Genomic DNA, 22,907 nt, shown 5'->3' on the forward strand with positions numbered 1-22,907 from the left:
ATACGAACACCCAAGAAATTGAAAACAGTTCAATCTGGAGGTTAAGGTTTCATGAAAAGGTTAAATTTACAAAACCTCCATGTACTCTGGACCTCTTTCCTTCAGTTGGTTTTGAGTTCTAGTCATGTGATTTATCTCCCTCATGCCATACATGTTCTACCCTTCCAAAATGTACTAAAAATTAATCTCTCAAAGTGTTCACGCTCTCATTAGAGCCCATTCTTCCTCTTGAGCTACTGTTCAATCAGAAAGGTTTTATGCAACAGTTGATTCAGAATAGCTACATATCATAAAATCAGCAATGCAACTAACCACGTAAAACACTGTCTATACAATATAAAGGCAATACAATATCATCTGAATTCTCAAAATGTTTTCTACCTTTTTGGTCTTTTCAGGGTTATAATTGTATACAATCTGGCTGCAAGTCACCGTATCATCCAAATATGACTCCGCTTCTAACTTGCTCCTTAAATATTAAGAATAAATAGAAATTACTGAAATGAAGGGTAAAAAAAAGAAGAGAAAAATCCTACTGTTAAGTCAATTATAGTAGACTTCCTCATACAGATTGTTTGAAATCCTGACACAGGAACTGAACGAACCTCACAGAGCTGTTCCGTATATTCTGGATCTCTTTATTGTAGCTCACGTTGTTGATAATGGTTTGAAATGCCTCAATAGGATCAATAAGTTGACCCCAGACCTTAGATCCAAGGCGATCCAGAATCACCATGAAACAGTGTAACGCTGGCCAGAAAGGATCCACACTATCATCTGAAATACAATGGAGTAATTTGCCAAATTACAAAACAATTAGAGAAAGGTACTAAAATATACTGAGAATTAAGCATTCTTTACCTGGGTAGCAACAAAACTGAAAGCAAAGCAGGAAGTAATTTAAAGTAAAGCGTTGCCAACTACAGGTTTTAGAAAGCTGGCAAACTTTTAAATAGTGTCTGCATTTTTTTTTTTAAAGCAATACACCTCTGTTAAGAAATTTTTTCGTGTGGAACAAACTGAGATAGTCTAGATAAACTCAACTTTCTCATCCTGTTTGCCACACCTGAAAGAATCTTTCCTCCTCTGCTTCTTCCAGACCTTTATACTCCCATCCTTCAATAAATAACAGAAGTAAAGTAGAAAAAAAAGGGAGAGAAAGAAAAACTTGGTATTTTCAGATCTAAACAAAGTCCATGATACAAGAAATCCTGAACTGTGTGTGTCATTTGGTTGGTATAAAGGACTGAACCCCTCACCCACTGGATAACCAGAGATACACACTCTTCATCCACCCAGGTCTCAACATGGCTTTGCTGTTACCTCCATTCCATCCAACTGGCAGGAATTCCCATTACTCACACACTCGTATGCCCAGTCCTTTCCCTCTTCTCTACATGCACTGGCAAAACACTGCTCTACTCAAAGACCTTCACTTGCTCCTTAATGTCTTCTAAGGAAATGAGAAGTCCTCAGGTCAAGCATTTGTAAGATCTTACTCTATTCTTTCTTTCCAGATTTATTTTTTTACACTCACATAAAGATACACCACCTACAGAAAAAAACAGATAGCTGGCTTTTTCCAAGTAAGAACCAGAACGGCTTCACTATTAGCACCACCTATCAAAAAAATCCTATCCATCCTTAAAGGCCAGCTCAAACACCTCCCGCTGCAGCAAACAATCCCAGCCATTCAATCTTCTGCAGTATTCTTAGGAGGCAAGTGCTCTAACTCACCCAATTACTGACAACCCTAGAACTTTCTGCTTTATTTCCCTCAGGGCTCTTAGACTCTACTTTTTTTTTTAATCATAGTCGTTTGTGTAGAACTTCTCATATACTTTTTTATCCTCTACTGAAGCTATCTTATGTCTAGGAAGCTCTCAAATAAGGAAGAAAGTCATCAGTTAGGTGAAGACAATTATGGAATGTTTCTTAAAGAGGTGACTTGGCACTTCCCTAGTGGTGAAGTGGTAAAGAATTCGCCTGCCAAAACATAGGCAGAACACTCTATGACATAAAAGATCCTTTTTGACCCACCTCCTAGAGACATGGAAATAAAAACAAAAATAAACAAATGGGACCTAATGAAACTTCAAAGCTTTTGCACAGCAAAGGAAAACATAAACAAGATGAAAAGACAACCCTCAGAATGGGAGAAAATATTTGCCAATGAAGCCAACAGACAAAGGATTAATCTCCAAAATTTACAAGCAGCTCACGTAGCTCAATACCAAAAAAACAAAAAACCCAATCCAAAAATGGGCAGAAAACCTAAATAGACATTTCTCCAAAGAAGATATACAGATTGCCAACAAACACATGAAAGGATGCTCAACATCACTGATCATTAGAGAAGTGCAAATCAAAACTACAGTGAGGTATCACCTCACACCAGTCAGAATGGCCATCATCAAAAAATCTACAAACAATAAATGCTGGAGAGGGTGTGGAGAAAAGGGAGCCCTCTTGCACTGTTGGTGGGAATGTAAATTGATAGAGCCACTATGGAGAACAGTAAGAAGGTTCCTTAAAAAACTAAAAATAGAACTACCATACGACCCAGCAATTCCACTACTGGGCATATACCCTGAGAAAACCATAATCCAAAAACAGTCATTTACCACAATGTTCACTGCAGCTTTATTTACAATAGCCAGGACGTGGAAGCAACCTAAGTGTCCATCGACAGATGAATAGATAAAGAAGATGTGGCATATACATACAATGGAATATTACTCGCCATAAAAAGAAATGAAATCGAGTTATCTGTAGTGAGGTGGATGGACCTAGAGTCTGTCGTACAGAGTGAAGTAAGTCAGAAAGAGAAAAACAAATACTGTATGCTAACACATATAGATGGAATCTAAAAAAAAAAAGAAATGGTTCTGAAGAACCTAGGGGCAGGACAGGAATAAAGACGCAGACGTAGAGAATGGACGTGAGGACACGGGGAGAGGGAAGGGTAAGCTGGGACGAAGTGAGAGAGTGGCATGGACATATATACACTACCACATGTAAAATAGCTAGTGGGAAGAAGCCACATAGCACAGGGAGATCAGCTTGGTGCTCTGTGACCACCTAGATGGGTGGGATAGGGAGGGTGGGAGGGAGACGCAAGAGGGAGGGGATATGGGGATATATGTATATGTATAGCTGATTCACTTTGTTATACAGCAGAAACTAACACACCATTGTAAAGCAATTATACTCCAATAAAGATGTTAAAGAAAGAATCTGCCTGCCAATGCAGGGGACACGGGTTCGAGCCCTGGTCCGGGAGGATCCCACATGCCGCGGAGCAACTAAGCCCGTGCGCCACAACTACTGAGCCTGTGTGCCACAACTACTGAAGCCTGCGCACCTAGAGCCCGTGCTCCACAACAAGAGAAGCCACTGCAATGAGAAGCCTGCGCACTGCAACGAAGAGTAGCCCCCGCTCGCCGCAACTAGAGGAAGCCTGTGCACAGCAACAAAGACCCAATGCAGCCAAAAGTAAATAAGATTAATTAATTTTTTAAAAAGTTAACTTCCTTGGGCTTCAGTTTCTTCTTTTAGAAAGAAGTAAGGTGTGAAAGTAAAGTTTTTTACTTTTAGAAAAGTAAGGTGCTGAGTTAAACTCTAAAGGTCCTTTCCAATTTAAAATTCTGACTCTGTGACCAAAACCATAAAATGTTCATTCTTTCCTCCACATCATACACCCAAATTCTTACAGTGACACTAGTATTTTCAAAGTGCACCATCATCGCAATATTCAGCAAATAAAGTTTATTACCATCTGATTGCCTCTCCATGGTGTGAAGTATTGATTGCATAAAATCATTCTGTTTGTTTGAGCCCAACAACAGTGAATCCATGGCTTGCTCCTCAAGAATGGTCAGCAACATGCAAATACCTGTAAGATCATGTGTAGTTTTCTTGAACTGATTAAATAAAACTGTTCTAATGCCTTCTCCAGTTTAGTTGGCAAAAGAATAACAAGGCAGTAAGATGAAACAAAAAAGTATCCAGTGCCTCAGACATTGAAGTCTGAGACATTCATATACAACTCCTCCTAAGAACAGAACTTTAGACTGAATAAAAAGGGAAAATGGCACGAACTTGGTTAGAAAACCATTTCCAAAATGACTACCACACAATTTGTATCTCATAAAATCAAAGACCCCTTAAATTTTAAGATCACCATATTTCAAGTACCAATCACTGCCAAATATACACATGACTGTAAGACTCTGAATCAATGAAGTAGGACAGAACTATTTTAAGTCAATATACAACTTGATGAAAACCAAAGTTAGTATCTCTATCTTCCAGGAAATATTTTACAGATGGGAAAAGAGGTATTAAACCTCTGTTTCAATAGATCAAAACCCTATTAAGGTCAGCTGCTATGCTAATATTGTAACATCTAATACTGCCTTAAATAAAAGATCTATTTGCCATACTTGAAAATGTACCTCTTACACAGATGATTTCTAGGATAAAAAATGTTTAAAGACAAGATGTTGTAATAGTCAATTTAATGACAGAACAAGAACTGGGAACTATGAAATCCTTTATTTAGCAATTTTGATCAGATTACCAAAAGAGATCCCTTCCCTTGCAGGATAATCATAAGAAATATTGGAAAATACTAATTATATTTGTGTAGGAACAATACTCACCTAACCAATAGTTTTTGTAGTTGGCAGTATCATACATGTGTGAAGGCAGAAGAATCAGTTTACCCTTCTCAAGGACAGAAGAAGTATAAATGTCTGGACTTTCTAAAAGCCCCAACTCAATAACTTTAAAAAGGCAAGTCAAAACCTCCTGTAAGTCATAATAATCATCTCTGTCTACTTTTCCCAAGTTTCTTGCGGTCAGGATAGCCCAACGCCGAACCTAAAAGCATAACACATTCATTACTTCATTTAACACACAACTGTCTACATACAGCAAGAATATAGTTAAAATAGGATTCTCTACAGATTATAAAAGACACGAGATACATCAACTATACTTTAATTAAAAAAAAATCATTACACTGTATAGCTTAAACTTATACAGTGCTGTATGTCAATTAAACCTCAATAAAACTGGAAGAAAAAAACTATCATATAGAATAAAGTACTTTAGGAAAAATATATGATTTTCAGACATTTAAAGGAAATAAACCAAAAGGTCCATGATGACAGAGAAAAAAAAAAAAGACACAAAATACTAATTACAATTGACCTTTGAACAACACAGAAGGGTTAGGGGCACGTACCCTCTGCGTAGTTGAATACACTAATATAATTCGAATATAACATAGTTGGCAGCCCTCCATATCCCGGTTCTGCATCATGGATTCAACTAACCTCGATCTGTGTAGTACTATACTACATGCTATTAAAAAGAATCTGTGTATAAGAGGACCCATGCAGTTCAAACCCATGTTGCTCAAGGGTCAACTGGAATGCGATGTGTGAACCTTACTTGATCCTGATTTGAACTAACCCTAATAAAGCATTTGTGAGATAATAATTTCCACTCACTTAAACACTGACTAGAAATATGATATTATTATTATTATTATTATAAGTGTGTTGATGTAATTGTTTTTTTTTAAGAGCACTTACCTTTTTGATACACATACTAAAGTATTTTATGGATGAAATGCTCTGATGTCTAAGATTTGCGGTAACTAAACTTAACAGGAGTAGAATATTGACCACATATTGATAACAGATGAAGCACAGTGATGGATATATGGGGGTTCACTACACCAATCTACTTTTGTATGTTTGTAATGTTCCATAATAGAAAGTTAAAAAAAGGAAAGAAAGGGCTTCCCTGGTGGCGCAGTGGTTGAGAATCTGCCTGCCAATGCAGGGGACACGGGTTCGAGCCCTGGTCTGGGAAGATCCCACATGCCACGGAGCAACTAGGCCCGTGAGCCACAACTACTGAGCCTGCGCGTCTGGAGCCTGTGCTCCGCAACAGGAGAGGCCGCGATAGTGAGAGGCCCGCGCACCGCGATGAAGAGTGGCCCCCGCTCGCCGCAACTAGAGAAAACCCTCGCACAGAAACGAAGACCCAACACAGCCAAAACTAAATGAACAAAAATAAATAAATAATTTAAAAAAAAAAAAAAAAAAAAAAAAAAAGGAAAGAAAAATGAAAAGAGAAACCTGAAAAGAAATCAAAGGTCACCTCTACATGGCAATATAGCACAGGGAAGTGATTTTAAATTTATTCTGCACTAAAAATTGAATTTAGTGATCACAACCAACCTTAAAAACTAAATAAAATTTAAAAAAATCAGTGGGCATCCTTCACAGTAACAATAAGTATTGTTTTGTGAAATGTTTAGGTCACATACATATATGTATGTGTGTGAACTCGATGAAGAACATTTTTACTTAGGTTATGGGCAAAAAAGTTTGAAAAACATAGAACTAGTGGACAAAAGAATGGGCTCTATGCCAACATAATTAAGTAATGAATTTTAAGCTATCGAAAAAAATACAAAGGAATCAATGAGTCTATAACTTATAATAAATAGATGAATAAATGAAGAGCAGGGAAAATGGCTCTTGATTATAGTATAATCAATGTCAAGTGCTGACTGGTAAATGTGTAAAGTGCTGGGGTTGAAATTATTTTGCAATCTTAGAAAAACTGGCTCAGCGAAGAACCATCAGGTAATGCTAAATTTAGGAGAAAATTCTGGTGAGGAGTAAGGTATTTACGTGATCTTAGAGTACTTAAGAAATAGAAACTGTACAGTGAAGAAACTGGACAACACCTCAACCAGATGATCAAAATTAACATCACCATGAGAGGCCGAATGATATGGCATGCCTGTATATCTGACACCCTGAGAAGGACATAACATCCATCACTTATGTAGTACTCCAGTTGGAACGTATAACCGAAGCCTAACCATGTGCAAGCATCAGACAAAGCCAAACTGAAAAGCATTCTATTTTTTGTAAATGGGAGGGAGGCAGAAATGACTATTCTTCAGAAATGTAATTGTCATAAAAGACAAAGAAAGGCTGCGGAAATGTTACAGATTAATGGAGACTAATGTAACACAACTACATGTAAATCCTGATCCTGGTCTGGATACTGGAGTACAGGGGGAAAATGCTACAAAGTACACTGGATCACATGACACAACTGGAAAATAGACCTTACTGTATCAATGTTAAATTCACTGAAGTTTATAATATTGTGAGAATATACTTATTCTTAGGAAATATACACTGAAGTATTTAGGGGTAAAAGGCTATGATATATGCAACCTACTCTCAAATGGTTCAGAAAACAAACAGCTTTGTAGTTAACTGAAAGCAAATGATAGAACAAGTAGAGTGAAACATTAATAATTGGTGAATACGGCTAAAGAGTATACAGGTGTTTTCCACTTTTTTTATTTTTGAGAATTTTCTGAAAATTTTAAAGTATTTTCAAATAAAAACTTAAAAAAAAAAGCATTAGGGCTCTGGAATCAGGCTGCCTATATAATACAAATCCCAGTCACCATACTAGCCTGTGTAACTGCGGTTAAGTCTCCTGACTCAGTTTCCTCACCTATAGAAACACATATATAATGAAGAATACAGTCATTCCTGGCCCTGCAGACCCAGTCACCAGGCCTGCAAGTGCTTGGCCCAGGTCCTGGTTGCTCAGCTGGACCGGCTTCCTCTACTGGTTTGCAGCGTTAAGAAAGCCAGTCCCAGAGAGCAGCTGGCTGTACTTTCTGTCAATCTTCTTTCACAGGCAGGAAAGCCCCACCCTTATTTTAAGCACAGGCCTTGACTCTGGTTCTACCCTTGCCTGGAGTATACTTTTAATTCTTATTATCATGCACAAACTCAGTCCCCTGCTACCTATAGCCACCCAGGCCTACATACAGGTTTCCACCATTTATCACTTTGTATTTCTGTTCCATTACTGGTCCAAAGAAACATTTACCTTTTGAAAAGTGTGATTATAGGCCTTTTAGAATTCCGCTTTTTGAATTTTTTTCTATCATTGTTTGGGTTTGGCACAGAGGAGACTGAAATTCACCACCATTCTGACTGGAAATCCCATTACCATGTTCTTTCTTTGCCACTTAAAAAAAAGCCTCTTCACTATCCTTCTACTGGCAGAGCAACCCTTCATGGCTATTGTCTTAACGTTGTAACTCAGTTCTAGAGGCCGACGTGCACAGGTCCTACTGCACACGCTGCCTCGCCACATGATGATAAGTCCTCAAACTCCAGCAATCAGCTCAAAGTCAGGTTCCAAGCCTCTCGTGTTGCTCTCTGCTTCTGTCTACCTGCTGTTCTGATTCTCATGTTCCTCTTCCTGTCTGGCAACCTAGGAACTGAATTTCCTTGTCCTCCCCTCTACCCCACCACCTGTTAAAAATCTCATCTATTAGCAAAACAGTTATTTCAAGTGTTCTAACTCGTATTTCCATGTGCTTAGAGTGGGGCAGGCAAGCAAGAAAAGCAAGAGAAAACAGTCCTTCTTCATTAGTTCAGGTCAACACACTGGAAGTTCAGATTATTCCCTCATCTGTCTTTTAAACTGAAGCATCACCTGTCAGAAGTGTTTCCTACTCTCTTAACTCTCTTCTTTGAGCCCCCCCAGCACCCTCTCCTTAACTGCAGTAATGTTACAACAACAAGAGAATAATTTTGGCAAATATTTTAAACAAAGTACACACCAAAAACCTCTATTATAGTTATCTATACTATAGGTGCAAAAATAAAATATTCCCTCTTCCACTGCCTAACACTCACACTCACCATTTCATTGGGATGGACCAAAAACAAATATATCCCTGGATGTTTGTCAAAAACCTGAAAGGAGCAATTAGCTTGTTCCATCCGGCAAAGTGCTTCAACGCATAATTCATCTAAATAGAAAAAATAAGGCAGTAAACGTTAAGACATAAATCTTATCAACTTATCAAGATTCCCTACATTTGGCTCCTTCGGTTGCTCTGCAAGTGAATGAAAAGTTGTTCCTTTTTTTTTTTTAAACTGAGGCATAAAAATGCTGTAAATGTAGGAATGATATTTAGCTGCTGAAAGACCGGTAGGTTGACCATAGTGTGTGCCTATGAATTGCTCTGACTTTCCTAGTACAAACATCTTTTTTCACACTGGGCATAATTATCTCCAGAGGGCATCTTCTTAGAGGTATGGCTATAGGTCCAATTCCATTAGCATTTTACATTTTGATCCATGCGGACTTTATCTTGTACCACAGTGATAAAATCAGCTTTGCTTTGCCCCCCAAATGGCTATTTTGTCCTACTCTCAGTTACTGCGTAATCCATTTTCTCCACTGGTTTGAAATGCTATCATCACCAAAGAGTAAATTCCCCAAATATATTTGGTTTACTTCTGGACTCTCTACACTGCTCCATTAGTCTATCTGTACCAGCACTATCCTAATCTCTGTTGCTTTATGGAAATTTCTTCATCACTCTTTCAGAAGTATACTGAATAGACTCATACATTTACCGTATCAGATGAATCAACTTTATTTTGTCAAGCTTCAAAGAATATTGTAGTGACAGTGGGTAGCTTTGGGAAGGAGGAACAATGACTGGAAAAGCAAGAGGAGAGCTCCTGGTGTGTTGATGATGTTTTGTTTCTTGACCTGGGTGCCAGCTACACAAGTGTGTTTAGTTTATGAAAAATCAAGCTTATATACTTTTCTGGATATGGTACTTTTTAATAAATGTTTGAAAAATGACTTGTTAGAATTTAAAAATCTAGTTATTTTGAATTTATTTAGAAAGAACTGATTTATCTAATAAATCTTTAGATATACTTTCCAATTTACTGAAAATACAGAGGATAGAGAAACAAGTCAAATAACATGACAAGGAAGAAATCAGAAAAATCCAGGAAGCACGTTATTCTTTAGGGCAACCATTTGGTCTCAGCAAGTCAAAGTTATGACAAAAAAAAAAAAAAAATCTACATCTATCTATCTATATCGATATCTGTGCACACATATATAAGAGTAAACTCTTCTGGATTAAAAGAGATGTAAGAAATATGGAACCAAATGCACAGTCCCTGATTAGACTCTAAATAAATCATCCAAAAAACACATTTTGCTACTGGGAAAATCTGAATGTGGACTAGATATAGTAGTGGGTGCCTTAAAGATACTGTTATTTCGTTAGATTTGATAGATCAGGAAAATGTCTTCAAGAGATTCATATTAAGAAATGCAAATATAAATGACCAAAATCTAGGCAGCCATAATATGCTATGCCATAGTGATTACTGAAAATTACTACAGACCAGTGCTTCTCAACCTGGCGATTTTGTTCCTCACTGGTCCTGACCCCCAACTCCCAAGGGACATTTGGCAATATCTGGAGACATTTTTGGTTGTCACAACTAGGGTAGTGGGGAGAGCAAGTCACTACCGGCATCTAGTGGAGAGAGGCCAGGGAAGCTGCTAAACATCCTACAATAAACAGCGCGTCCCTCACCCACCAAGAACTATCCAGTCCAAAACGCCAACATGCCAAGTCTGAAAAGCCCTGCTACAGACAAATTCCAAGAATGAAAATTAATTGAATGGATAGATGAATAAATATGTGATAAAGCAAATACAGCAAGACGTTAGCAACTGTAGAATCTATGTGGCGTGTACATGGTATTCACTGTGTAATTCACTTTTCTAGGTTTGGAAACGTTCAAAATAAAACGTTTGCAAAAAAATACTAAGTACCCTAATTATATGTTTAAGAAACAGATTTTCAATATAGATAAACCCCAATTCTTACAATTCTTAAAATAAAAAAAATGATACAACTGTGAAACACCCAAGATACTCACTAACACGTTCATGTAAAAGCAAATAAGGATATTTCAGTATTTCAAGAAGAGGAACTCGAAGCTTATTTTCAAAGTCTTGGCCAGTAAAGTCAAACAGCTGTGCCTCTCCATTGCTGTCTATTATATATAACTCGTCATCATCTCCAATTTCTGCTTTCATGGCCTTTTCAAAGTGATTTATGAGACGTGAGGTTTCTAATTCCCATAAAACCTACAGGAAAAGAAAAACGGGCAGTGTGCTTTATATCTTATTATCAACAAAATATACGGGATGTGACAATCCTTCTAGAAAGCCTTTTCCTAAGTATAAAAATTCAGAAGTTTAAAGAAGTACTAAACATCATATATTAGATATAAAGGAAACAGTCACTAAACATAAAAGTAGCTTTTATGATACATGAACATGAGTACATAGAGCATGAGATGTTTAAAACATTGCTCTTGCAGAGTTTTGCTGTATCAACAGCTCTGTCAACTATACTCTATTGAAAAGGAAATGAGAAGTTGGAGATTCTTTATCAAGGCAAAAGCTGGGCCTTCTCTGACTTCCCTTCTATGTTCCAGCCACAGGTAACTACCTTGAAACATCAGCTTTAGCATAAAGACACTGGTTAGCTTCATAGCTAGGAAACTTTGTAAACGTAAAAGTTTTCTCAAAAGGTTCATAACTAATCATCCTCCTCCTCTTTTCTATATTATTATACATATCTCTATGGTCTGTATTCCATTTTTCATCAGATAAATATAATAAACCAATATTCAAAGCCACATATTTAAAATTATATGTTTCACTTTGGTTACTGTGAATGAAAAAATGCTTGTCTTTATTGATTTATACCACTTACCCGTTAAAAAATGAAGAGAGGGGGAAAAAAAAGAACTATTAGCCAATAAAAAAATAACCCAAGCCATTCAGATACCTGGTTGTTAACAATGTCAAACACAATGACATTAAAACATAAACCCAAAAAAACCCCGTACGTCACTTCATTTCATGAAACTGTTTCACATCAAAATGACTAAAAGTGGAGGATTATAAAATTCTGCTTTAGATTTCAATTCAATTCCATCAATCAATAAGCATTTACTCAGCACCTACTATCTACCAGGCAATGAGTTAGATACTAGAAGTATATTAGCATTCACAGTTTAAATCACATTGTCAGTTCCCTGAATACTTCCAACAGAGTTCAAATTTATTCTCTTCCTAGTTATCAAGCTCTGAAAAATACTGCCCAATTAACGTAAAGTACCTCATGTAAGAATGGCAATTCGTCCCTTGCTTTGTGGTATTCAGCCACACACTCTAAGCAGTAGCAGAGGTCTTCATCAGCTGTTCGAAATTCACTGGAGTGGGTCTCGGATGCATAGCGTTGCAGGAAGTCAATGGTGGAAATACCACCTGGCGTACACCAACTACATGTGCTCATTCTGTACCTGTATCCAGAAAAGAAGACATGTAAAGACTAAAGAAAAAAAACACACACTTCAGGCCTATTCTGGTGGAGAATGGGTACATTTCCTACTAATGATCATGTCTTCAACTTACAATGCACCTCGACCACATCCAGAACATTCTGCTGGCCAGCTTATCAATCACTGGCTAAACTCAATCTGAGCCTACTCGTAAAAACTTTACCTGTGACACATGAAAAATAATGAAGTGAAAGCAGTTAGTAATAAACATCATAAGGCAATATACAGCTGTGTTATAAAGAAGGCTCAAAACTATACAGAACTGACGGGAAATTATATACAGAGACATAGAATTATCAATGTTTTCAAAGTACAGATTTTAGAGTGTTCTAATAATGTACTGGAGTCAAGTGAAAAGCTCAGGAAACCTTTCACATTCCCTGAGGCCATGTTCCAGAAATCCCTGGAAACCTAAAAAATCCACAAATATTAGTCCATAACAATAACAAAAACTCATATAGAGAAGAATTTTCTCTTGGTTAGAGAGTATATATACACATGAATTTGCACATGTGTGTAGAAATTGCTGCCCATAACTCACTGCTCATCAATGCAGTATAAACTGTAATGGCTGCAAATACAATAGATACAAACCTATTACTACTAAGTTTGATACTTACAGTTTTTGACTGTCTCCAATTTGGGGTTTTATACTACCATCAGAGCCTCCACCATCCAAACTCAAGTAAAAAGAGTTAAATGAAATTAATTTCAGAGCTTGGTTCAAGATGGCGGAGTAGAGGACCTGCGCTCACTCCCTCTTGCAAGAGCACCAGAATCACAACTAACTGCTGAACAATCATCAACAGGAAGACACTAGAACTCACCAAAAAAGATACCCCACATCCAAAGACAAAGGAGAAGCTGCAATGAGACAGTAGGAGGGGCACAATCACAATAAAATCAAATCCCATAATTGCTGGGTGGGTGACTCACAAACTGGAGAACACTTATACCACAGAAGTCCACCCACTGGAGTGAAGGTTCTGAGCCCCATGTCAGGCTTCCCAACCTGGAGGTCCGGCAACAGGAGGAGGAATTCCTAGAGAATCAGACTTTGAAGGCTAGCAGGATTTGATTGCAGGACTTCAACAGGACTAGGGGAAACAGAGACTCCACTCTTGGAGGGCACACACAAAGTAGTGTGCACACTGGGACCCAGGGGAAGGAGCAGTGACCCCATAGGAGACTGAATCAGACCAACCTGCTAGTGTTGGAAGGTCTCCTGCAGAGGCAGGGGGGATGGCTGTGGCTCACTGTGGGGACAAGGACACTGGCGGCAGAAGTTCTGGGAAGTACTCCTTGGCGGGAGCCCTCCCAGAGTCCACCATTGGCCCCACCAAAGAGCCGGGTAGGCTCCAGTGCTGGGTCGCCTCAGGCCTAACAACCAACAGGGAGGGAACCCAGCCCCACCCATCAGCAGACAAGCAGATTAGTTTTATTGAGCTCTGCCCACCAGAGCAACACCCAGCTCTACCCACCACCAGTCCCTCCCATCAGGAAGCCTGCACAAGCCTCTTAGATAGCCTCAGCCACCAGAGGGCAGACAGCAGAAGCAAGAAGAACTACAATTCTGCAGCCTGTGGAAGGAAAGCCATATTCACAGAAAGACAGACAAAATGAAAAGGCAGAGTACTTTGTACCAGATGAAGGAACAAAATAAAACCCCAGAAAAACAACTAAATGAAGTGGAGATAGGCAACCTTCCAGAAAAAGAATTCAGAAAAATGATAGTGAAGATGATCCAGGACCTTGGAAAAAGAATGGAGACAAAGATCGAGAGAAGATGCAAGAAATGTTTAACAAAGACATACAAGAATTAAAGAAAAAAACACCTAGAAGAACTAAGAACAAACAGAGATGAACAATACAATAACTGAAATGAAAAATACACTAGAAGGAATCAATAGCAGAGTAACTGAGTCAGAAGAACGGATAAGTGACCTGGAAGACAGAATGGTGGAATTCACTGCCACGGAACAGACTAAAGAAAAAAGAACAAAAAGAAATGATGACAGCCTAAGAGACCTCTGGGACAACATTAAACGCAACAACATTTGCATTACAGGGTCCCAGAAGGAGGAGAGAGAGAAAGGACCCAAGAAAATATTTGAAGAGATTATAGTCGAAAACTTCCCTAACATGGGAAAGGAAATAGCCACCCAAGTCCAGGAAGCGCAGAGAGTCCCAGGCAAGATAAACCCAAGGAGAAACACGCCAAGACACATAGTAATCAAACTGACAAAAATTAAAGACAAAGAAACATTACTGAAAGCAACAAGGGAAAAATGACAACATACAAGGGAACTCCCATAAGGTTAACAGCTGATTTCTCAGCAGAAACTCTACAAGCCAGAAGGGAGTGGCACGATATATTTAAAGTGATGAAAGGGAAGAACCTACAACCAAGATTACTCTACCCGGCAAGGATCTCATTCAGATTCAACAGAGAAATCAAAAGCTTTACATACAAGCAAAAGCTAAGGGGCTTCCCTGGTGGCGCAGTGGTTGAGAATCTGCCTGCCAATGCAGGGGACACGGGTTCGAGCCCCGGTCTGGGAGGATCCCACATGCCGCGGAGCAACTAGGCCCGTGAGCCACAATTACTGAGCCTGCGCGTCTGGAGCCTGTGCTCCGCAACAAGAGAGGCCGCGATAGTGAGAGGCCCGCGCACCGCGATGAAGAGTGGCCCCCGCTTGCCACAACTGGAGAAAGTCCTCGCACAGAAACGAAGACCCAACACAGCCATAAATAAATAAATAAATTTAAAAAAGAAAGAAAAATCATGAAGGTCCAAACCCTTAAAAAAAAAAAAAAAAAAAAAGTTAAGAGAATTCAGCACCACCAAACCAGCCCTACAACAAACACTAAAGAAACTTCTCTAAGTGGGAAACACGAAAGAAAACGATCTACAAAAACAAACCCATAACAATTAAGAAAATGGTCATAGGAACATACGTATCAATAATTACCTTGAACGTAAATGGATTAAATGCTCCAACCAAAAGACACAGGCTTGCTGAATGGATACAAAAACAAGACCCATATATATGCTGTCTACAAGAGACCCACTTCAGACCTAGGGACACATACAGACTGAAAGTGAGGGGATGGAAAAAGATATTCCATGCAAATGGAAATCAAAAGAAAGCTGGAATAGCAATACTCATATCAGATAAAATAGACTTTAAAATGAAGACTGTTACAAGACACAAGGAAGGATGCTACACAATGATCAAGGGATCAATCCAAAAAGAAGATATAACAATTATAAATATATATGAACCCAAAATAGGAGCACTTCAATACATAAGGCAACTGCTAACAGCTATAAAAGAGGAAATCAACAGTAAGACAATAATAGTGGGGGACTTTTAACACCTCACTTACACCAATGGACAGATCATCCAGACAGAAAATGAATAAGGAAACACAAGCTTTAAATGACACAACAGGGGTTTCCTGGTGGCACAGTGGTTGAGAATCCACCTGCCAATGCAGGGGACACGGGTTCAAGCCCTGGTCCGGGAAGATCCCACATGCCGCAGAGCAACGAAGCCCGTGCGCCACAACTACTGAGCCTGTGCTCTAGAGCCCGTGCGCCACAACTACTGAACCTGTGCTCTAGAGCCTGTGAGCCACAACTACTGAGCCCACGTGCCGCAACTACTGAAGCCCGCACGCCTGAAGCCCGCACACTGCAACAAAGAGTAGCCCCCGCTCACCGCAACTAGAGAAAACCCGTGCGCAGCAGCAAAGACCCAACACAGCCAAAAATTAAAAAATAAAATAAATTTTAAAAAAAATGACACAACAGACCAGACAGATTTAATTGATATTTATAGGACATTCCACCCAAAAACAGCAGATTACACTTTCTTCTCCAGTGCACACGGAACATTCTCCAGGATAGATCATATCTTGGGTCACAAATCAAGCCTCAATAAATTTAAGAAAATTGAAATCATAACAAGCATCTTTTCTGACCACGACGCTATGAGATTAGATAGAAATCAATTACAGCGAAAAAAACATAAAAAACACCAACACATGGAGGCTAAACAATACGTTACTAAATAACCAAGAGATCACTGAAGAAATCAAAGAGGAAATCAAAAAATACCTAGAGACAAATGACAACGAAAACACGACGACCCAAAACCTACGGGAGGACTTCCCTGGTGGCACAGTGGTTAAGTATCCCCCTGCCAATGCAGGGGACATGGGTTAGAGCTCTGGTCCGGGAAGATCCCATATGCTGTGGAGCAACTAAGCCCGTGCACCACAACTACTGAGCCTGAGCTCTAGAGCCCACGAGCCACAACTACTGAGCCCACATGCCACAACTACTGAAGCCCACGTGCCTAGAGCCCATGCTCCGCAACAAGAGAAGCCACCGCAATGAGAAGCTCGCGCACCGCAACGAAGAGTAGACCCCACTCGCCGCAACTAGAGAAAGCCTGCACGCAGCAACAAAGACCCAACGCAGCCAAAAATAAATAAATTAATTTTTAAAAACCCAAAAACCTATGGGATGCAGCAAAAGCCGTTCTAAGAGGGAAGTTTAGAGCAATACAAGCCTACCCCAAGAAACAAGAAAAATCTCAAATAAACAATCTAACCTTACACCTAAAGGAACTAGAGAAAGAACAAACAAAACCCAAAGTTAGTAGAGGGAAAGAAATCATAAAGACCAGAGCAGAAATAAATGAAATAGAAACAAAGAAAACAATAGCAAAGATCAATAAAACTAAAAGCTGGTTCTTTGAGAAGATAAACAAAATTGATAAACCTTTAGCCAGACTCATCAAGAAAAAGAGGGAGAGGACTCAAATCAATAAAATTAAAAGTGAAAAAGGAGAAGTTACAATGGACACCACAGAAATACAAAGCATCCTAAGAGACTACTACAAGCAACTCTATGCCATAAAATGGACAACCTGGAAGAAATGGACAAATTCTTAGAAAGGTATAACCTTCCAAGACTGAACCAGGAAGAAATAGAAAATATGAACAGACCAATCACAAGTAATGAAATTGAAAGTGTGAATAAAAATCTTCCAACAAACAAAGTCCAGGACCTGGGCTTCCCTGGTGGTGCAGTGGTTGAGAATCTGCCTGCCAATGCAGGGGACACGGGTTCGAGCCCTGGTCTGGGAAGATCCCACGTGCCGCGGAGCAGGTGGGCCTGTGAGCCACAATTACTTGAGCCTGCGCGTCTGGAGCCTGTGCTCCGCAACAAGAGAGGCCGCGATAGTGAGAGGCCCGCGCACCGCGATGAAGAGTGGCCCCCGCTTGTCACAACTAGAGAAAGCCCTCGCACAGAAACGAAGACCCAACACAGCCATAAATAAATAAATAAATACTTAAAAAAAAAAAAGTCCAGGACCAGATGGCTTCACAGGTGAATTCTACCAAACATTTAGAGAAGAGCTAACACCTATCCTTCTCATAATCTTCCAAAAATTTGCAGAGGAAGGAACACTGCCAAACTCATTCTATGAGGCCACCACCACCCTGATACCAAAACCAGACAAAGATACTACAAAAAAAGAAAATTACAGACCAATATCACTGATGAATACAGATGCAAAAATCCTCAACAAAACACTAGCAAACAGAATCCAACAACACATTAAAAGGATCATACACCATAATCAAGGGGGATTTATCCCAGGGATGCAAGGATTCTTCAATATATGCAAATCAATCAATCTGATACACCATATTAACAAACGAAGAATAAAAACCATATGACCATCTCAATAGATGCAGAAAAAGCTTTTGACAAAATTCAGCACCATTTATGATAAAAACTCCAGAAAGTGGGCATAGAGGGAACCTAGCTCAACATAATAAAGGCCATATATGACAAACCCACAGCAAACATCATTCTCAATGGTGAAAAACTGAAAGCATTTCCTCTAAGATCAGGAACAAGACAAGGATGTCCACTCTCACCACTATTATTCAACATAGTTTTGGAAGTCCTAGCCACAGCAATCAGAGAAGAAAAAGAAATAAAAGGAATACAAATTGGAAAAGAAGAAGTAAAACTGTCACTGTTTGCAGATGACATGATACGATACATAGAGAATCCTAAAGATGCCACCAGAAAACTACTAGAGCTAATCAATGAATTTGGTAAAGCTGCAGGATACAAAATTAAAGCACAGAAATCTCTTGCATTCCTATACACTAACAACAAAAGATCAGAAAGAGAAATAAAGGAAACAATCCCATTCACCATTGAAACAAAAAGAATAAAATACCTAGGAATAAACCTACCTAAGGAGGTAGAAGACCTGTACTCAGAAATCTATAAGACACTGATGAAAGAAATCAAAGATGACACAAACAGATGGAGAGATATACCATGTTCTTGCATTGGAGGAATCAATATTGTGAAAATGACTATACTACCCAAAGCAATCTACAGATTCAATGCAATCCCTATCAAATTACCAGTGGCATTTTTTACAGAACTAGAACAAAAAATCTTAAAATCTGTACGGAGACACAAAAGACCCCGAATAGCCAAAGCAGTCTTGAGGGAAAAAAACGGAGCTGGAGGAATCAGCCTCCCTGACTTCAGACTATACTACAAAGCTACAGTAATCAAGACAATATGGTACTGGCACCAAAACAGAAATATAGATCAATGGAACAGAATAGAAAGCCCAGAGATAAACTCATGCACCTATGGTCAACTAATCTATGACAAAGGAGGCAAGGATACACAATGGAGAAAAGACAGTCTCTTCAATAAGTGGTGCTGGGAAAACTAGACAGCTACATGTAAAAGGATGAAATTAGAACACTCCCTAACACCTTACACAAAAATAAACTCAAGATGGATTAGAGTCCTAAATGTAAGACCAGACACTATAAAACTCTTAGAGGAAAACATAGGAAGAACACTCTTTGACATAAATCACAGCAAGATCTTTTTTGATCCACCTCCTAGAGTAATGGAAATAAAAACAAAAATAAACAAATGGGACCTATTAAAAGCTTTTGCAAAGCAAAGGAAACTACAATACGAAAAGACAACCCTCAGAATGGGAGAAAATATTTGCAAACGAATCAATGGACAAAGGATTAATCTCCAAAATATATAAACAGCTCAAGCAGCTCAATATTAAAAAAAACAAACAACCCAATCAAAAAATGGGCAGAAGACTGTTAAACAGACGTTTCTCCAAAGAAGACATACAGCCGGCCAAGAAGCGCATGAAAAGCTGCTCAACATCATTAATTATTAGAGAAATGCAAATCAAAACTAAATGAGGTATCACCTCACAGCAGTTAGAATGGGCATCAACAGAAAAATCTACAAACAACAAATGCTGGAGAGGGTGTGGAGAAAAGGGAACCCTCTTGCACTGTTGGTGGGAATGTAAATTGATACAGCCACTATGGAGAACAGTACAGAGATTCCTTAAAAAACTAAAAATAGAATTACCATGTGACCCAGCAATCCCACTACTGGGCATATACCCACAGAAAACCATAATTCAAAAAGACACATACACCCCAATGTTCACTGCAGCACTATTTACAATAGCTAGGTCATGGAAGCAACCTAAATGCCCATTAACAGACAAATGGATAAAGAAGATGTGGTACATATATACAGTGGAATATTACTCAGCCATACAAAGGAACAAAATTGGGTCATTTGTAGAAACGTGGATGGATCTAGAGACTGTCATACAGAGTGAAGTAAGTCAGAAAGAGAAAGACAAATATCGTATATTAACGCATATATGTGGAACCTAGAAAAATGGTACAGGTGAACCGGTTTGCAGGGCAGAAACAGAGACACAGATGTAGAGAACAAACGTATGGACACCAAGGGGGGAAAGTGGTGGGGGTTGGTGGTGGTGGTGGTGGAATGAATTGGGAGATTGGGATTGACATATATACACTAATACGTATAAAACAGATAACTAATAAGAACCTGCTGTATAAAAAATAAATAAAATTTAAAAATTTTTAAGAGAAATTAACTTCCCAAATCCTAGCAGTCTCAAAGAGAGCAAAGTAGCAAGTTGGTACCAGGAAAGGAGAGGAAATCCCAAGAATCAAATGTGTCAAAGGTTTGAAGGAAAATACACGAGTCAAGTTTATCAGAACCGCAGATGGCATGAAACGGAGGATTAGCAAAATAGGGTGGAAGCCAAAATCCAAAGAGATCTCCAATTCTAATGAGGTGGAATAAAAGCAAGCTAAGATGCCACTAAATGCATATAAAAGCAAATAGAAAGCTCACTGTCAGTAAGCAGTGTATTGTGGCTAAAGAAAAAGCAAATGTTTTGCAATGAAATAAACAAGAGGCTGGAGCAGGAAAAATACAAGTGAGCCTGGAGCATCTTAACAGGAACAGAAACAAAGTGCTCAAAATACAAAAGGATGGGGGCATGTCAAAGGGACATATTAGCCACCAACCTGAAAGAGCTCCCAGTGGCCAAAGCTGAAACAATCTGAGTAACAAAATAATGTAATATTGGATTATAACCCACAGTATAAATATACATGAATCCATACTGATACAAATGAATGAATAAACAAATGTGGGGGAAGGAACAAACTTTCCTTATAGAAGAACCGCAAATAATGTATACAGATACTCCCCATTCCAGGAAGTGGAGCTTAATCCCACTCTACGTTGAGTGAGGGCTGGACTTGGTGAAACACTTCCAAATACGAAAGTATGCAAAGTGAAAATCACACTTACAGTGGAGACACCTGGCAAACACAACCTCAAATCAAGTGATCAAGGTTAACATCACCAGTGGTTAAGTCGTGTTGGTAACCCCTGACACAATGCGATGAGGCAGGAACTTCAACTCTGCAGTATGCTTCCCCAAACCCACAACCCCAGTCTATTCATGCGAAAAACATCAGACAAACTCAAGGTATTATCCAAACAGCTATTAGCCAGTCTTCGACAAAAAAGAAGAAAAACCACACCCATGGGAAATCGAACCAAGTGTTCTATCATATGAAAACATTTTATTGGGAATTGGGCCAGGAAATTACCCAACAAAACCGATCTTGAAAACTTGACCTTCATTATCTAATGAATGTATATCAGCCTAATGGGAAAAAAGTTACAAACCCGACTGTAAACCCAATGAAGTTCATTTCCTAACTGGATGAACCTAATCCACGCATTCTCATCAGGTGTGACATCATCCTCAAGGAGATGAAAACCGGTTAGTGGAACACATCCTACTCTTTTTTACGTATAAAGCACAGGTATATGTACATTACGTAAAGAAGTATATACTATATTGGTGGTATTAAAATTCATGAGAAATTAATAGGAAAGAAATGTCTTAAACGTTTCCTTTCAGAGAGGGAGAAGGGACAATAAAAGGTTAAGAAACATGACCCAAGTCATTGAATACTTGGGTACAGAAACTTGACAATGTTAAGTTTTTGAATGCATTATCACCCAAAAATTCAGAGTGCATACTAAGCTCTGCTAATGGGAAATTGATCACATCTTGACAGAATTTATAATTTCTGTATAATCAAAAACATGTATTTGTCTTGTGAACTGGTTTTTTAAATTCATTAAATATTAACTGTATACTTTCTTCATGCTTCTGAAAAGAATTTAGGGCAGCTTTCAACATTAAAGTATAAAGAAAAAGACATTTTAGAAGGCAATTTAAAAAGAGAGAGAAATCAAAACTTATTTAGAAGAAATTTAATTTCACTAAGTCCTAATTTAGGAGCTTCCTGAAAAGTAGAGCAGAAAGATAACATGAGTTACACAGTCCTCGTGTGAAAAATAAAAAAAGTAATATGCTAGTTCAGCTGCAGAGTCTAGCCCTTTCCCAACACTAACTCTAATTCAATTACATTTTTTAAGGGTGCTGCAAACTAGGGAATACAAAGTAACAGAATGGACACTATGTTTCTGCAGAATATAAATTTCACTCAAAGAACTTCTTATACTTGAAAAGCCAGTAATATAATACCAGGAAGTTAAAAGTCTGCAGAAGCTGTGTTTTTCCAGTGATGTAATCTAATTCAATAAGTTTCACCCTTCTAGATGATCCAAGAACAGAAAATGAAACTTATGGGAGATTTCTCAAACATCAATTGTTTCAAGCTTGACTTGAGCAGGAAACAAGACTGCAGTCAATTGAAACTTTGAAAAAATTAAGGTACTGAAGTACAAATAAAATGTTGTATACTTTAAAATAATTATTAACAGAGAAGTTACCAAAATAAACCTTCTAGTAAAAAAATTATGGAGTCTGCTTTTTATTTCACTCACTCAGAGAGTGAGCCTACTTCCACACTCCAGAAAGCAAAACTAAATTTTCTCAAAGTAGATAGGAGTTACTGCCATATAACAGATAAGTGCCATGGAATTTAGAATACAGAGAGCACAGTGCTATAGCACATCAACAATAGAAACATGTTTCCATAGTTCCTCTCAAAAGGCCATAAATGGGTGTGGTTATGTTCCTAAAACTAAAATCATCATTGGCCTGATAGCTAAGCCCAAAAAATCTGAACAGGGTATACTGAAATTTTTCTTTTAAGGGAAAACTGCTGGTAGATGACTATGAATCC

The 22,907-nt window shown here is 38.5% G+C and overlaps 1 protein-coding gene across 4 annotated transcripts in view; it reads right to left on the bottom strand.

Moving 5' to 3' along the window:
• SETX (senataxin) overlaps positions 1-22,907 on the bottom strand; it is an 84,155-nt gene that overhangs the window by 58,069 nt on the left and 3,179 nt on the right. For 3 of the 4 annotated variants that reach the window (XM_059925907.1, XM_059925905.1, XM_059925906.1), the window contains 7 exons: positions 12,086-12,269; positions 10,833-11,043; positions 8,772-8,881; positions 4,665-4,884; positions 3,776-3,895; positions 606-777; positions 382-469 (listed from right to left, as the gene is read on the bottom strand). In XM_059925907.1, the coding sequence (XP_059781890.1) occupies positions 382-469; positions 606-777; positions 3,776-3,895; positions 4,665-4,884; positions 8,772-8,881; positions 10,833-11,043; positions 12,086-12,262 (1,098 nt within the window). In that variant the 5' untranslated portion in view covers positions 12,263-12,269. The remainder of the gene's footprint in view (positions 1-381; positions 470-605; positions 778-3,775; positions 3,896-4,664; positions 4,885-8,771; positions 8,882-10,832; positions 11,044-12,085; positions 12,270-22,907) is intronic. The other variant, XM_059925908.1, reaches the window with a different exon arrangement.

The sequence above is a fragment of the Balaenoptera ricei genome, chromosome 6 (assembly GCF_028023285.1).
Source record: "Balaenoptera ricei isolate mBalRic1 chromosome 6, mBalRic1.hap2, whole genome shotgun sequence".
NCBI lineage: Eukaryota > Metazoa > Chordata > Mammalia > Artiodactyla > Balaenopteridae > Balaenoptera > Balaenoptera ricei.